Raw genomic sequence first — 16,089 nt, forward strand, 5'->3', positions numbered from 1 at the left:
GACCTAGGCTGTCAAAACTCAAAAAGCCAGTTGTTAATGTACTTGGATATGGAAGATACCTGCATTCTTTGCCATTCCTTTTGAGATGTAGTTGATGTCCCTTTCCCTTTTAACTAGCTTCATGCTAGACCAATAGAAATCATTAAACATTAAGGGCAGGTCATTAGCTGCGCTTCTGTGGAGCCCCATGCCAAAACCACAAAAGCAAAACACTCAAAAAGATTGTTTTGTGTTATGTGCTGGGATTGAACCCAGGGCCTCTACCGAGTTTATCCTTAGTCCCTCTCAGACATGGTCTTTTTAGGGTACCAAGGATTGAACTTGGGGGCACTTGACAACTGAGCCACATCCCAAGCCCATTTTTGTTATTTTAGAGACGGGAGTCTGAGTTGCTTAGCCTCACCATTGTTGAGGCCGACTTTATATTCCTGACTCTGCCTCCCAAGCTGCTGGGATTATAGGCGTGTGCCACTGCACTGAGCCCAGACATAATCTTAATGAAGCCACACTCATTTAATAACACCATGCTGTAAAAAGTATTATAACCAAACATACCCATCCCCCAAGTCACTTGGAAATATATTTTTTTAATCATTTTATTATTCTTTTTTAACAAACGGCCCCAGGGATAGGGGACCAGGGGAAGGGGGAGGAGGGGAAGCGAGGCTCCAGCCCCACAACCCCTCCCCACCCACCCCTTTCCCCCTTATATATTTATAATCTATATACAAGCCCCGGGGGGTGGGGTGGGGGCAAGAGGAACTCCCTCAGCGGGGCGGGGGCAATTCAGGCTCCTTGTCCCCTCGGGATCCAGGCTCTTCTGCCCTTCTGGAAGGCCCTTCTCGAGAAGGTGGCCCTGTCCGCTCCCAAGGCTTCGGCATCCAGCGCAGGGCATCCGGTGGGGAGGCCTAAGGGACAGGTGGTTATGGAAGAGTAAATCAAATTATTAGGTCAGGAACTCAGGTGGCAACTCTTGAATTTAGACCGGAGGCCACAAGAGTTTCTTCACCTGCTGGTAGAGGTCGATGCGCTGGGTGCGGAACACTCCGCTGTAGGTGGAAGGTGGGGCCTTGAGACGGGAATTGAGACCAGGGAAGGACCTGAGGGAGGAAGCGTGTTTAAGGTAAGTTTAGGACTTTCCCTGACTCCAAAGAAAGCCAAATCCTTGGAGATAGGGAGTCTGCATTCCAATTTGTGATTACCTTCCAGATGGGGGAGTACGAGATGAGCCAGGTCCCCCAAGGCTGCTGCTTAATTTCCGATAATCCTGGAAGGGCTTTAGTTCCACTGGATGAAGCTGAAGGTAAAGAATTCCTGAGCCTCCGCCCATCAACCCATTCATCTTAAGACAGAGAATCCCTGTCCCTAAACTTGGAGTGCCTCACTTGCTGTACTTTACCTCTGCTCGCCCCAAGCTAGGGGGGAAGGGCCTGGCAGGTGAAGGCAGCACCCGAGTAGCAGGAGCAGGTGGGGGCCGCACAGCCAGGCTGGGAGGCTGCAGAGCTGGGCCCACAGGTAACAAGGAAAGTGGGGGTGGGGCAGGAGGTGGTGCTGGCGGCAGGGAGCCAAAATTCACCACAGGCAGCTGTGAATCTACCATGGGTAGAAGCATCTGTAACAAAAAAGCCAAGTGTGTACGCTGAGTCAGAAAGTCATTTTGGAAAATAAAAAAGCTAGTGACGAGATAGAGAATAAAGGGGGAGTGGGAAGATAAAAGGTACCTGCTGTGCAGGGGCCCCTGAAGGAAGGAAGCCACTTTGGCCACCAGGCTGCAGAGGAGCAGAATAAAAATCCGAAGGGGATGGCAGGTCCTGGCGTACCTGTTAGGGAACAGGGAGAAGTATGTCAACTCCCCTAAACATTCCCCCCACCCCTAGCACCTGCCCACCTCTTACCTGAAGCAAAGGTGGGTCAGGCAAAGGGCTGGGGCAGAAAGCTGGAGAGTAAAGAAAGGAAGGTGGAGGGTAGAGAACTCCTCCAGCTGGCAACTTCCCCAGTTCTGTTGCTTGCAGTGCTGAGAAATCCAGAAACTGGCCCTTGAGTGCTACCCCAGAGAGCAGGGCCGAGGGAGGAGCTGGGCCTGGGGGTAGGTATAGGGGCTGTGACCTGAAAAGACATCAGGGAAGGAATGGTGTTAAGAAGCCAGTTATTTACTCTTAATCTCAGCAATGCCTAAATCCAGAAAACCTCTAGAACCCAAAACTGCATCTTCTCTTCCCTGAAATCTATCTCAACTTTATTCTGAGGTCCACAGGTCTTACCTGTAAGGGTGAAGTGAGGGTGTCCCAGGGCGGAAGCCTCCATTATTGGGATGTAACTGAGAGTCCATGGCTCCCCCAGAGACCTGCTAGAGAAAAGGCAGGTTTGAAATTGCTCCATTTATATATGGTCAAGAAAGCTAACCCATTCCCCGACTGCAGCAGCTTAAAAAAGAGAGAAATAGAATAACAAGGAAATAGTGTTTTACAATTACACAAATTAGGTCTGATTAGAAGAAACAACAGGCAGAGAAGATTCTTTCAAGGGCACACAGGATGAAAATTGGGGCTTACCTGGGAACTGGGAGGCCCAGGGCTGCCATAGAAGACCTCAGGATATAGGCGCTGGCCTGAGGAACTAGGCTCTGCGCCACAGTGCCCAGAACCCAGGCTCTTGGATTGTGGCTCAGCTGAGGCAGAAGCACTGGGGAGTAGCTCCCAGTCTCTGGATATTGGAATGGCCTGGGCAGGAGAAAACTTGTCAAGAAGAATGCCCGATGTCCTGGACACCCAGGTCACTCTCAGAAATTCTCACCAGAAATGTTGGGTTTTCCTACTGAATTCTCCACCTACCTCGGCAACTGATGCTGTTAGCTCCTTCTCTGCTTTTAAACTATCTCCTACCACTAGGCGCAGGTCCGAGTCCTGTGATAATAAGGCAGGAGAGCATCCTGTGATTCAGACATGTTTTCCATGTCCTATCTCTAGACCCTCCTCTCTCCTTCCAGCATAGGAAGATTCCCAAGTCTAGTTCACACACACCTTGTCACTAGTTCCAAACTGGACTGCTTGGCCAGGTCGATGGGATGGCCGGAGGGGGCCAGGCTCTGGGCCTCGGTCCGTACGCTGTGTTCGTTCTGTGCCTATGGGGCCAGGGGGCAGAGGCTGCTCCCTGGGCAGCTCCTGAGTTGCAGAACATAGTAAAATGAAGGTGTAGGGAGGAAAGGGAACCCAAATCAGGGAATTCCCAGAACACCCAGAAAGAAGGATAAAGGGAAAGCCAAAGTAAAAGATTACTTGAAACATTCTTATCTTTTCCTTTGGTCTTTTACCTTTCTGTCCCCATCATGGGGGGCAGGTGGCCGTCTCCTAGGAGGTTCAGAGGGTTCAGAGCCAGGTGGACCCTCACCAGGAACAGCATTCAGGGGTGAGGGGCCTCCAGGCCGCTTGGGGGGTCCCTCTGCTGCCCCCTTGAGTCCTCCATCAGGGGAACTTCGCTGGCTGCAGGGACCTGATGACACCTGAGAATCCCCACTCAGGTCCACCCCACTGTCAGACTGACTCATCTGAGAGGAGCGGAGAAGGAGCTAGTTAAATCAAGGTAAAGAGCATCCCGATACCTGACTGATGCACACATACAAATTTAAGGAGATAACCATGTGAGAACAGCCCCAGACTTGACCCAGTTCAGGTGGGGGAAATATGGCCAATATTCAGACAAGATCCCAACTCAGCAACTCCCTCCCATCCTCACACACCTCTGTGCCAGCCACATCCTCAAATGGACTCAGGGGCTCCATCCAGGGCTCCATGGAGCCGGGCCGGTAACTCTTTCGGCTGGTGGCTGGAGGAGAGCACCAACCAGGATGCAGGCAGTGAGAAGACAGTTCCAAAGCCACCTCACTCTCACCACTTTACCAGCTCCTTCCTTCATTCAGCTTCACTCACCAGTATGTAAACGATCCCAGATGTGGGGGGTCAGGGCCTCTGTGCCTGCATCTCTGGATTCTCCCTGAGGGCCTGGGACCTCAGGCTTCGAGGGCAGGATTCCAGAGGTATGAGAAGCTGGCAGAGATTCCTAAAGGTGGAGAAAGGCCAGAAGCAAAACACGAATTGGGTAGGAACTGGGGAATATAGGAAGCCAGGACAGAGTGAGGCATTGGGGCAACAATGAAGACACACGGGAAACAAAACAGTAACTACTAGTGAGAATTTTGAGTAAGAATATGGGAATAGCAAAGAGTGGAGAAATATAACCAAGAACCTTCAAAGTGAAAGTGCAGCAAAGCCCAATCTCCAGCCCCATCCCTCACCTCCTGCAGCAGCTCCAGTTTTCGGGGAGGTCGCTCCCGCCGTTTGGGGGGGAAGGGATTAACCCCGGCAGAGTCCCGGGGAGTCCCGCCCACCCCCCTCACCATCGGCCCTGGCTCCTCGAAGTGGGGGTCTGGGGAAAAGGGGAAAACTGTCAGCATCTGCCTCACTATCACTGACCCTAGCTCCCTACTGTTCCCCCCAATCCTTCCACCCTTGCTCAATGAAGACACCCAGCAGCAGGGCCCCCAGGGCCACTCTTCCCACTTCAGCACCTGACCTTCTCTGGGGATGGAAACATTCCCACCCAGGACCCTCTCCAGCTTACCAGAACTGACACTGTTGGTGGCCCTCTGGGGGTCATATCGGGTTGGGGGCCGAGGGGAGGAGCCCTGAAGGGCTTGGGGAGGCCCAGGTTTAGGCCTTGGGTGCCCCCCTGGTGCTGTTATGTTTCCTTGGCGGCTGCTAAGCTGGGCCAGAGCCTGTTGGATGCCAGCAGGGTTGCTGTGGATAACTTGGTCCAGGCGGAAGACAGCCGAACTGCTAGGGGGTGGGGGAGGCAGGGGGAGTCCTGGAGGACGCTCCTCTGGAGGACGGCTGAATAGAAAAGAGCATCAGTTCCCAAGGTTCACTAAACTATTTTTCTATACACTTCTATTTTTCAACTTTTTCCCATTAAAACCTGTCCTTTTGTTATGCCCCTCTAAGGATTTTTCATGTTTGGATCTGTGTGGTTAAAAGCAAGAAACAAGATGGGGAGTACTAGTAATCAGGCACCTTAGTTGACCATGGAACCCTAATGCTTTTCTAATTTGAGTCCATGTGCCCACAGACTGCCTGTACCTACCCTCACCTCCCCGCCGGGCTTTCTCCACCTTAAGAATAAACTCCAACCTGTACACACCTTCGGTTTTTGGGAGAGGGCCAGCTCCTCTTGTCCCCTCTTCCTGGGCCGGTCCTTCCCCCTGGACCTCCACCACCACCTCCACTGCTTCCACTTCCACTGCCAGTCTTGCCCCCGGGGCCTGGGCGGCGGTTCTGCCGATCCATTCCTGGCCTCTGACTTGAGAAGCTCCGCTTGCTCAAATCCTTGGCCCTCTGGCTCAGATCTCCACGGGACATGGTTGAAATGCCTGGTCCAGCCCCACCAGTACCACCCCCAGGAGTTCCCACAGCTTTGGGGGTCAGAATTGCTGGTGGGGGAGCCTCCTTGTCACCACGACGCTCACTAGCAAAGTCACTGCTCTCTGATGCAGTCTCCCATTCCTCATTGGCTTGGTCTGAGTTCTGGTTTGACAGATCAGGAGACTTAGCCGCTGCCCGACGAGGTGGAGGGGGCACTGTGACTGTTGCCAAGGCTTCCTCAGGTCCAGGAGTGGAGGCTGGAAGGGCTAGGGAAGAGGGCTTGCCCTCAGCCCCTCTGGCAGCATTCTCTCGTTCCTGTTTCAGCCTCCGGAACCGAGGTGGTTTGTCCTGCTGCTGAGCCCTTCCATGCCTCCTCCTTCGGGGTCGTTCCCCATCCTCCACACCTATACCCATGTTGCCTACTCCACTGTTGCCTCCCCGGGCCATGGGAGACAGAGGTCCTGGAATCAGCTTCTCTTTCAAAGGCTCCTTACTTGGAGGTAAAGGACCTGTTGGAGGTTTCTTTGGAACCAAGGACTTGGATGGAGGGCTCCAGCCTGGGCAAACAGGAGGAGGGGGCCGCCCTCCCCCTCGGCCACGCCGTGAGGGCACCCCTCTTGGAGTGAAAACACGTCCACCCCGGGCAGTGGAAAAACGGGCAGGGGCAGGTGAAGGGGGGGCTCCTGGTGGTGGGTGAGCAAGAGGGACCTGGGTGAGTACTCCCTCCTTAGGTGGGGGAGCCTCTTTGTCTGAGGGAGCCAGATCACTCTCATGGGTCTCACTGCCTGTTTCTGAGCCACGCTGCCGGCGCCGCTTAGGAATTTCTTCATACTCTGAACCCTCACTTCGTGTCTCACTAGCAGTGCGGCCTCGGGGAGGAGCAGGGTGGTTTGGTCCTCCAGTCCCAGCTCCACGCCCATCATCTCCACGAAACTCCCGGTAACTGCGGAACTCTCGGCTTCGGGCTCCCCGTCCCCGTCCCCCATAGGTCCCCCGAAAACCCCTCCCTCTGGCAAAATACTCGCCTCGGCCCCGACCCCGACAGGAGGTAGGACCCACTCTCTCATATGAATAATCCCTCCGAAGCCTTGGTGCAGGGGAAAGATTCCCACTGGGTGGGGTCTCCTTGGGGACCATTTTCCCCTTAGCTGTCTTGAGTGGGTCTGGCTTTGGGGGTTTGGAGGAGTCATCCCCCTGTTCCAGGGATTTAGGAGGCAGCTCTTCCACTTTTGCAGGTGGTGGCGGTTTCTTTATAGGCCCAGCCCGGCGGGGAGGGGCCCCTGGATCCTCTGGAGGGATTCCTCGACGACTGCTACCTGGGCGAGGGCCCCAGCGGGTCTCGGTACGACTCTCTCTGCGTGGTGGTGGGGGGCCTTGGCCTCCCCCTCCAACTCCACGGGCAGGCTTTCGACCTTCCGGCCCTGTCAGCTGTGCAGTCTCCTCCTTGGGGGGTTCCTTCTTGGGTGGTGGAGCTTGTATCTTGGCAGCTTCATCATTGCCTGGGGGCCAGGGGAGTGGGTGGGGCCCTGGGGGAGTTGGCTCCTCCAGAGGGAAACGAGAAATTGGGGGCCCAGGGGCTCCGTTCTCAGGAAAGCCTGGATAACTGGCCAGATAAGGTGGTGGAGGAGGTATTGGAGGAGTCTCGCTCCTAAAAGGGAGACAGAAAAAGAATCTCAGGATGAGGAAAACAAGAATTGGGTGGGGAAAGAGAACACCTTAATATGAGCTAAATATTCCCTTTATGTTCATCATCTCACCAATAATCCACAGTACCTTTTCCCTAGACTCAGGCCCTTTAACTAAGAACTCACTCATTCCTCATTAACAAGACTCACCTCAACCCCTTGTCTTCCTCATCTGCAGCCTGGCGCAGAGGTGAAGTAAGCGGGCGAGGGTCAGTGGGTGTGGTGGTGAAGACATCTCCTACCCAGGCCAACTTTGGATCCACTGGTGGGGTGCCCCGTTCCCGTAAGAGGGGGGCTGCATGACGCTCAAACGGCTCTGAGCTAGAACCCCCACTATCTGAGCGCTCTCGGGGAACTAAGCCTGAGGAAACAAAAAAAAGAACAAAATCATTTCGTGTCATCTGGACTTCCAGCGCTTCAAAACCACCTCCCTGATCTAGTCTTCTCTGTTAAGTCAGCACCTTTCATCTTTCATACCAGTAAATCTGTACCTTGCCTATTCTTGTGAAATAGGAACAATCACTCAGTTGTCATATGAAAGAACCAAACCCCCTAATAAAGCCTTGCCAAATAAGGCCCAACATTTGTTTCTTCCCCAAGTCCACTCTCACACAGAACTATCTCTGCCGTTAAGCATTCCCCTCACCCCTACTTGTAATTCCAGTCACAACAAATTAAGACATTGATATCCACGCTTCCTAGGACTGATGGGTTTTACCACCCCTCCAAAGGCCTCTTACCAGAAGGATGCACACCAGGAGGGTAGAAGTCCAGTGGGGGCCGGCCCTGAAGGAGCCGAGGGTCCACATAAGGAGGAATCATCATCCAGCGAGGATCAAAGTTCATTGGGGGCATGGGTGGGGGCCGGCCCAGAGCACCTGGGTACAGGGCCTTGGGGGGCGGTGGTGGAGCCTGTGGAGCTGGCACAGCCCCCAGGGTCACAGGCTGTGGTGGTGATGGGGGCACTGGGGCAGGAGGGGCAGACCCCTGTTGATGCTGCTGCCATTGCTGCTGCTGTTGCTGCTTCAGGAGCTGCTCCTGAGGAAGAACAAAAAAGATGGGATGGAAGAAGTTATAAAGCCTGCACACGAAGGGAGCAGCAGAGAAAAAAGTTACTGCACAAGTTTGACAAAAACCTGGAGTAGACGGAAACTGTCACACAGGAAGGAGACCCAAACAAAGGCAAAGAACCCAGAAGACAACTTATGGATAAAATTAAAACCAACTTGATCTCACCTGCTGTTGCCGCTGGAAACGAGGAGGCAATGACTTCTGATACTTGGGGTAGCCCAAGCCCTGGCTGGGGGGCTGTCGGGTAGGACCCACCCCATCACCTTTGGGTTCCACCTTTGGGGCTGGGGGTGTGGTAGGTGGAGGAATCTCTTCTGGTGGTTCAGGACCCTCTTTTGAAGGCAGTTGTGGTTCCACTGCATTGGAGAAAAGAACAGAGTAACCTAGTGCAACAGGACCGTCCAAGAAAAGATCAGAAATTCCAGCCAACTCTAGCTCGCTCTCTCCAGAGACTGAGGTATTCAACCGAATCCCACTGTATTGAAGCCCATCCCATGTAAAACCCATAAAAACAAACTATGGCCTCAAGAGCCACTACTGCTGCTATTAATGGCCTATGAAATCACCCAAACAATTTTCTTCAATCTTGCTCCACTCTAGGCTTATAGAAGCAGTTTTAGAGCTTTCCCTTTCATAGATGAGCAAATGATGGGACTTCCCCCCACCACTCATACACAAACAAACCAAAACAAATAACTTCTACTTCACTTCCATCCCTACTACCCTGCACCCTTAAGATCTTAGCAGTACCTATCCTCTTTTCCATACCTGGGCTGGCTTCAAAGCTGCCACTGCTGGTGCTACTGGTAGTGCCACCACCACTCACTAGAGTGGGAACTGGAACCACACCTGGACTGGGGGTGGACTGAGCAGGAGGGGCCTGTGCTGGCTCTTCAGGTTCTTTCTCTGGTGTTGCGGCTGGTGCCGGTGGTGGAGCTGGACTTGCAGGGAGTTCTTTGGGTCCTGCAGGTGGAGGAGCTGGGGCAGGTGGGGCAGCAGGTGGGGCAGCAGGCTCTGCTTTGAGCCGTTTGTCAGGTGCCCCAAACTTTTCATCCAGTCGCTTGAGCTTCTCAGCACAGGCTGCCCGGCGCTCTTCCTGCATGCGCCGCTCCTCCTCTTCTCGCCTACGGCGGGCCCGCTCCACTGCCAGGGAGATTTCAGATGAAGACTGCTTTCGCCGCTGCCGCCATGCCTCATCCTCATCTTCAGGTGCTGGGGGTTTGCAGGGAGGACCCCCACGATCCTGTCAATGGGCAGACCCAGCAGGCCAGGGGTGTCAGTCATTAGGCTTTCTATCATCTCTCTTTTTTTTAATATTTATTTTTTAGTTTTAGATGGACACAATATCTTTATTTTTATGTGGTGCCAGTGTCAGGCCTCGGGGTCAATGGCCTTTGTGGGTGGAAACAAATCTAATCACTTTTTCCCCCCCATTCCTTTTCTTCTTTGGAGACCTAAGCATTCAGAGGTCTTCTTTTTCCTTACTAGCAGCCCAATTTTTCTCCCAGACTCCCCAGGATGTTCTCAAGCTTTCCAGAGATTCTCCATTACCCTCAACTTCAGAGTCCTTTTTCAGACTTCCCTTCCGTTTCCTCCATTATTACTGCTTCAATTACTCAGCTGATACCTCCCACAATTTAACCCTTCTCAACCCTCATTGTAGACACTCACTGGGTAGTCCCCAGGGGGGCCCCAGTTCCCGGTGGGGCCCCGGTGAGGTGGGGGTGGGGGAGGCTTTGGGGCAGGAGGCCCTGGCTCTGTCTCTGGAGGCCGAGAGGTCTCTGCCCAGGCGGTCTTGAGAGGGGGCGGTTCGCTGCCAGAGGAGGTGCCCTTTTTGCCATCTGCTTCAGGAGGCCGTTCCTCACCAGCAGCTGATTGGGAATCCTTGCTGTGAGCAAAACATGAAATTAAATTCAGCTGCAAATCAACTCCTCTGAGAGTATATTACCATGAGGAGTACAAAAAGAAAAAAAAAATAAAAGAGCTCCCTCCTTTCCCCTGATAGTCCTAACTTACTGGCCCTCAGCTCCTTCCTCATCAGAGTCTCGCCCATCTTCCTCATCACTGAACTTGAGCTTTTCAGTGTAGTCGACCTCCTCATGGGCCCCTGAAGAGAAAAATAAAGAGTAGTAATCCAAGTAGTAATCAGATGTGTTCCTAGGACACAAGAAGTGGTCTGAAATACATGATGAGAAAAAACACATTACCAATACTGGCCCCTCCCTCTGAGGTTTATGTTCATCAACTATAAGTCTTGTCACTGTCACTGCTCTCTGTACTTTGCCAAGACATGGTTTTTCTCCATATATTTTCTCTACTGTTCAATGTCTGTTCTCCCATGATATCCCTTTTAGGATCCAATAGTTAACTGTTCATATTCACTCACCTGCCCAACCATCATCATTTTCCTGGTCCAACTGGTCAAATTCTTTGAGATTATCCTCTTTAAGAATAGAAGGCCGACCCACAGGCTCTACAAGGCGCATTGGTGGCCCTGAGCCCCGGGGGCCCGCCACACGGGGGAAACGGCTGTGTGTTGAAAGAAAAATGGGACAAGATAAAAGATGATGTGTTATAAAACCACACACAAGACTATCTTCTTCCCAGAGGTTTCCCCTTCCCCCAACCACAAACTCAGACTCGGATTCCTTACCTGGGCCCATCAGGAGTAGGGTATCGATAAGGCCCCTGGGGTCCATAGGGTGGAGGGAACGGAAGGTATGGGGGATACATCTGCAAAAGGACCCAACACAACAGTAGCTGACAAGAGGCACAAATAGACTGCCAGTCCTTTAAACCTGCTATTGTCCACCCACCCTCTGTTTGGCTGCCTGCTTTGTAACTGCATCCTCCAAAGGTCAAGTCCTTATTCCTAACACACTAGCTTTCAGTGCAACCAAAATAAAAAATCCAGACTCACAAAGGGCGGCATCATTCCGCGATAGGGAGGGAACTGGGGTGGGCCTGAAGGCTGCAGCCCGCCCCGGGGATCATGACCATGATGAAGTTTGGAGTCCGGGCCCTCCAGCTCATCAGGGCCACGCCCACCTCCGTCCCTCCAAGTTGTAGAATCTACATTTTGGACAAAGGTGGAGAAAAGACATGTTTATGTTCCAAGGAAAGTGAAAATGATGGGGAGGAAGGTGAATAAGCCGTCACTTAGCTCAGAGACAGAATAAACAATGTCGTGGCTAAAGGGAACCACTTACTCCCACTATGCAGTCACTCACTTTGGGGGCGGAGGCTTGGTCCTGGCCCAGACGACTGTTCGGCAGACTCCCTTTCCTTGGCAGCCTTGTCCTGGTCGCCAGCCGCCTGCAGGGTCGGAAATTCCTCTCGAGAGAATCGCGACAGTAGGCTTGATGCCCTTCCACCTGTTGGGGTGAAGGTGCAGATAAAAGACAGATACATTTGTTAAAGATGCACGCACCATAAAAGTAAAGGGCTCTAAGAGGTTCCTGCCTTCAAATTAACTTCTTTGAAATAGCTGATCATTCCACAACAAGGTCCTAGAACCTTACTACCCCCACATAGAAGATAGATTTAAAACTTCCTCATGTGCCCCATGAAACTGAATACAAGGGACTGAGACTCAGCGAGGACACCAAGGACACTTAAGGCACAGTCAAGGGCGCCTGCCTCCTGTGATGCTCAGACACAGTTCCCTGACAGTTCTGTACTCACCATCTCCATGTGCTCCATGGGTGACGCTGGCTTGTGCCCAGGACTTTACCCCGCTTGGAACCGAAGGAGTGTTCTAAGAAAAAAGATAAATGATCACATGGGTTGGGGGAGATAGAAACCATTTCCCTCCCAACACCTCTAGTTCTCCAGATACCTCGGGGACTGTTGGGGGTCGTTTCGGCTGGTTGGAGGCAGGCGTCTGTGAAGCCGGCAGTGGCTGCGATTCCGGCGGCTGAGCGGTTGAGGCATCGGAACTGAAGGGATAATAGAAAAAGGTTACCCAAAACCCAAGATGCCTCTCCAACTTCTCCCATTAGTAGAAAGTAAGGATAGACCCTAGGTCCAATACTATTACTTAGAAATATTAGGACAAACTACCATTAATTTTGCCACCCTGTATAGGCTGTTAGCTGTTTCTTTTCTCTAACAAAGAGCTTACAGTACCATTTTTTATGTTTTTTGGTACAAGGGATTGAACTCAAGAGCACTTAACCACATCTCCAGCCCCTTTTTATATTCTATTTAGAGACAGGGTCTTACTAAGTTGGTCCTGCTGGCTCTGAACTCATCACTGGGATTACAGACCTGCACCACCATGGGCGGTGTCATTTCTTAGTATCTAATCAGAAACCCAGAATAGGTTCAAAAGGTGACTCCTTCATTTTTTTTTTTCCTGGTTATCATGGGACTGGACTATACCAAACCAAACCCCAATCCACTTTTAAGTTCAAAGTTAAGGTACTCATCACTCTTTGGTCCCCCAAACCTCTGTCTACCTCTTGGGGTCGGACTGCTCCTGTTTGCTTGCCCATCCTGTTCCGTCTTTCGGCACTAGTGAGACATTGGGGTCATTGCCTTTGTTCTCGGCTTTCAGGCTTGGAAGGTTGGCTGGGGGTGGCATACGCCGGGCAATGGCAACTTTCCCGAGACTCTGCAGGCCATGGCGAGGGGCAACTGAAGAAAAGGTGGAGAGAGGGTGAAAAACATCTCACATGGGAGATCTGACAGCATCCCAACCTGATTCTATTCAGACTTCCTGAACGGCCTGTTTCCTACGTACTCCAAGTTTCTCTTAGAAGCTATCCCTTCCCTTGATAAAAATCTCCAAAATGCCTCTTGAAAACATTGAGATATATTACATTTATTGTCTCTATGTGGGATGACTGATCTGAGCCCGCGAGGAGCAAGCTGGCCCCAGACTTCCCCAAATCCACAATTCTTTTCCTCCAGTTCTTACGTGTCCAAAGACAGGGAACCAAAGACACGCCTTTGTAGGAGGGTAACTGGTGTTAACCCAGAACTCAACACTCTCTACAGGACTCAAGGTAAAACTGGGAGATTTCCAGTGTGTTCCTCTGGTCTTTTACTCTACTATACCTATTCCCCTTCAAAGAGCTCTAAAATGTATACCCCAATCATGCCTAGCCATTAGTAGCATCTTTGTAGGACCCTCACCAGTGGGTTTCTGGATCTCTAAGGACTTGCCCTTATAAGTATCAAACAGGTTGAGCGAGGAATACTTCTTTCCATCCTTCCCCTTGGCAGTCGGCCCCGAGCGATCGGACATTGCGCTGGAAGCTCATTGAGTACGTTGGGTTCTTCAGGCACCTCCCCCAAAACGTGCCGGAGCCTGTGGGCCAGATACCAGTGTCTCAGACTCTACCCTTTTCATAGACTGTAACAGAAATGTAGATGCTCTCTTTCATTCTCACTAGGGACCCGTTTTCATAGACTGTAACAGAAATGTAGATGCTCTCTTTCATTCTCACTAGGGACCCAGGTATGTGGCCCTTTAGTGACTTTTCCTCCAGTCTATGTAAACTCCACATTCTTTTTAAGCAACCACAATATACGTATTTCCCACATAGTGCTAATGCCATGTTTTCTTTCTCCTGATACCTTCTGCCAAGGGGAAAAAAAAAAAAAAAATCAAATAAAAATCTAGTTATCTTCCCAGTATTAATGCTCTGCCCTTTGTGCCAATCTAGAAAGGGCAGCAGCCTCTTTATTACTCCCAAAAGTAATAATTCCTTTTCTCCACCAAAATCATTTCAGAGACCTACAATCAAATGAGGCAAGCAAGTCCAAGTGGCAAAGAAAACCAGAAAGAGGCGTACAACTCCACCATGAAAGAAAGAAAACTTTAGATCACCAATTGATTAGACACCAGCTCCCAAATCATGCCCCAGGGCCCTGTGCCCCAGGTTCTACTCCCAGCAATCTCAAGTCCCATCTGGGAACGTTTGTAGGAAGGTATGCTGGGAGTTTAAGGATTTTATGAGCTTGCTCCACCAGAATGGGAGCTGGTGCCAGAGGATTCTCATGAACAACCTGGACTCTACATCTCTCATGTTATAGAACTCCAATTATTTGAAACACTCTACCTTTTCCTAAACTTGAGCCCATCTTGGCTCCTGGGAACAAGTCTACCTTCACAAAAAAGTACTAGTGGGCTCTGGCTTACTCTGTGTAGACCTGAGTAAACCAAAGCACTGTGAAAGAACTGAGAAAAATCCAAAGCACTAAGAAGCTACTTTGAGAACACCCTGTAACATGGGCCAGTAACCAGAACGCCAAGCCAAGAATCAACTTCATTTTCCTATCCTCAAAAATGTCCATCAGCAGTCATTTCTTTCCTTAATAGCCCCTGCTCCCCAAGTAGGCCAAACTCCATCTAGAGTGGGTGGGAACAGTGTAAAGGAAAAAGATGGGAGATGGTGAGGAGAAAGTAGACAGGCCCAGGATGAAAGCCAAAATGGGGGGGGGAGGGAGAACTTTATGACAGGCTAGAGATGAGAGAATGGTTCTGTAGTACTGGAGGAAGCCAATCTGCGAAAATCAATATAAGAAGAAAAAAATGTAAAGAGATCAGACTAAAACTAATAAAAACATTAACACAAACACAGGTGGGAAATAATATATGGAAGTAATGGCAGAGAAAGGATGCGGAGGAGAAAGTAATGGTATAGTGTCTAGCGACCCAAAAAGAAACACGGTGTTGGGGAGAAAGAAGGGGACAGGTCTACTACGAAAAATGAAAAAGCAGAGAAGAAACTGAGGAATGTAGAAGGCAGATGCTGGATAAAAGCAAGGTTCTAGAGGGGGGAGTGACTCGACGCAAAGGGGCCAATTAAGGGGGACCAGAGCACTGGGTAATGGGAGGGGGAGGTCCCATAATATGGAAAAGAGACCCTCCAAGAGGAGGTCTGTCGGGCGCGGCTCAACCTAGGGCGGCGGTGGCGGGGAGGGGGCTAACAGATGCGGGTGAAGAGGGAGAAGAGCAGTAGAGGGTACAGTGTTTCGGGCTCAAGAGCTGGGGTCGGTCTCTGAAGCCAGTGCGGTGAGTGGATTGGGGCAGGCTGCAGGCCCTGAGAGAAGGGCTGGAGGTGCCGGTACTGGGGTAGAGGTACCGGAGGGGGAGGGGCAGGCAGGCCCGGCAGCAGGAGGACAAAATGGCGGCGGCTAATGGCAGCTTCTCCTCCCCCCGGCCCGCCGCCGCTGTCGCCGCCGCCGCTGCCTCCGCTCCCGCGCCGGAAAAGGGCGTCAGCGCTCGACTAGCCCAGACTCACCTGGCCGGGTGCGTGGGGGTCCGGGACCGGGACTTAGGGGCTCCCCGGGGCGGGATGGCGGTGGGGCGGGGGCGGATGGCGGCGGATGGCGCCGGGTTCGGCTCCTCCCGTCTCCCTCGCTCACTCCGCGGCTGGGCTCCGACTAACGGCCCATCCGGGCAACCGCCGCCCCCGGGAGCGCCCCCCCACCTCCCGCCTCCCACCGCGGTTGGACACGCCCCCTGTTTTGCATAAAGGGCGGGGCGCTTTCTAACCTAACCTTCTTTACTTCTGGGGCAGTCCTTATTTAAAAAAAAAAAAAAGGGCAGAGTGTGCGGGGCTTGCAGAGCTTATTTGCATAAAGAGGAGGGACTTACAGACGATAGGACGCTGGTTGGCTGAGGAGGCGGGCCCCCGGCGTCGGCCGTTGAGTTGTGTAGAGGGGGCGGGAATGCGGCGCCGGTCGGCCGGGCGGTTGGGGCGCAGAATTTACACGACGAATGGTGGGAGAAAGAGGCGGGGCATGCGTCGTGCGTCCACAGAAAGATGGGAGCGGAGAGACGTAGGGACGCTGAAAGTGGAAGGAAACGATGCAAGGCCTGTGGTCCTTTCAGCGGAGGAGAAAGAAAGGACAGCGAACGAACCGGAGGGATTACAAGCGGAGGGCGGGGCTTACGTAGACCCGGG

At 52.1% G+C, this 16,089-nt stretch overlaps 1 protein-coding gene and 1 non-coding gene across 4 annotated transcripts; both read right to left on the reverse strand.

Annotated features, from left to right (window-relative positions):
- Nucleotides 1-494: 494 nt before the first annotated feature.
- Prrc2a (proline rich coiled-coil 2A) lies at nt 495-16,030 on the reverse strand. Of its 3 annotated transcripts, none has more exons than XM_013364636.4 (31): nt 15,780-16,030; nt 13,310-13,484; nt 12,631-12,808; nt 12,009-12,108; nt 11,855-11,927; nt 11,401-11,544; nt 11,091-11,242; nt 10,824-10,903; nt 10,557-10,699; nt 10,187-10,277; nt 9,842-10,058; nt 8,939-9,413; nt 8,336-8,526; nt 7,840-8,137; nt 7,250-7,460; nt 5,194-7,062; nt 4,618-4,886; nt 4,292-4,422; nt 3,927-4,056; nt 3,737-3,822; nt 3,311-3,544; nt 3,021-3,161; nt 2,832-2,903; nt 2,553-2,720; nt 2,262-2,347; nt 1,896-2,106; nt 1,722-1,820; nt 1,400-1,612; nt 1,203-1,297; nt 1,010-1,100; nt 495-908 (listed from the first exon to the last, which is right to left on the reverse strand). In XM_013364636.4, the coding sequence occupies exons 2-31, from the start codon at nt 13,419-13,421 to the stop codon at nt 768-770; spliced, it is 6,501 nt and encodes a 2,166-aa protein (XP_013220090.2). In that variant the 5' UTR covers nt 13,422-13,484; nt 15,780-16,030; the 3' UTR covers nt 495-767. The 3 variants fall into 3 exon arrangements, with proteins under 3 accessions (XP_013220090.2, XP_005339067.2, XP_005339066.2); XM_005339010.4 differs by lacking the exon at nt 15,780-16,030 and adding an exon at nt 15,424-15,600 and having other exon boundaries at nt 2,262-2,344; XM_005339009.4 differs by lacking the exon at nt 15,780-16,030 and adding an exon at nt 15,424-15,600.
- On the reverse strand, nt 13,005-13,134 carry LOC120889377 (small nucleolar RNA SNORA38). The gene has a single exon (XR_005733284.1). It is a non-coding gene; the product is annotated as a small nucleolar RNA SNORA38 (small nucleolar RNA).
- Nucleotides 16,031-16,089: the final 59 nt, after the last annotated feature.

This window comes from Ictidomys tridecemlineatus, chromosome 8, assembly GCF_052094955.1.
Source record: "Ictidomys tridecemlineatus isolate mIctTri1 chromosome 8, mIctTri1.hap1, whole genome shotgun sequence".
NCBI classification, from domain to species: domain Eukaryota; kingdom Metazoa; phylum Chordata; class Mammalia; order Rodentia; family Sciuridae; genus Ictidomys; species Ictidomys tridecemlineatus.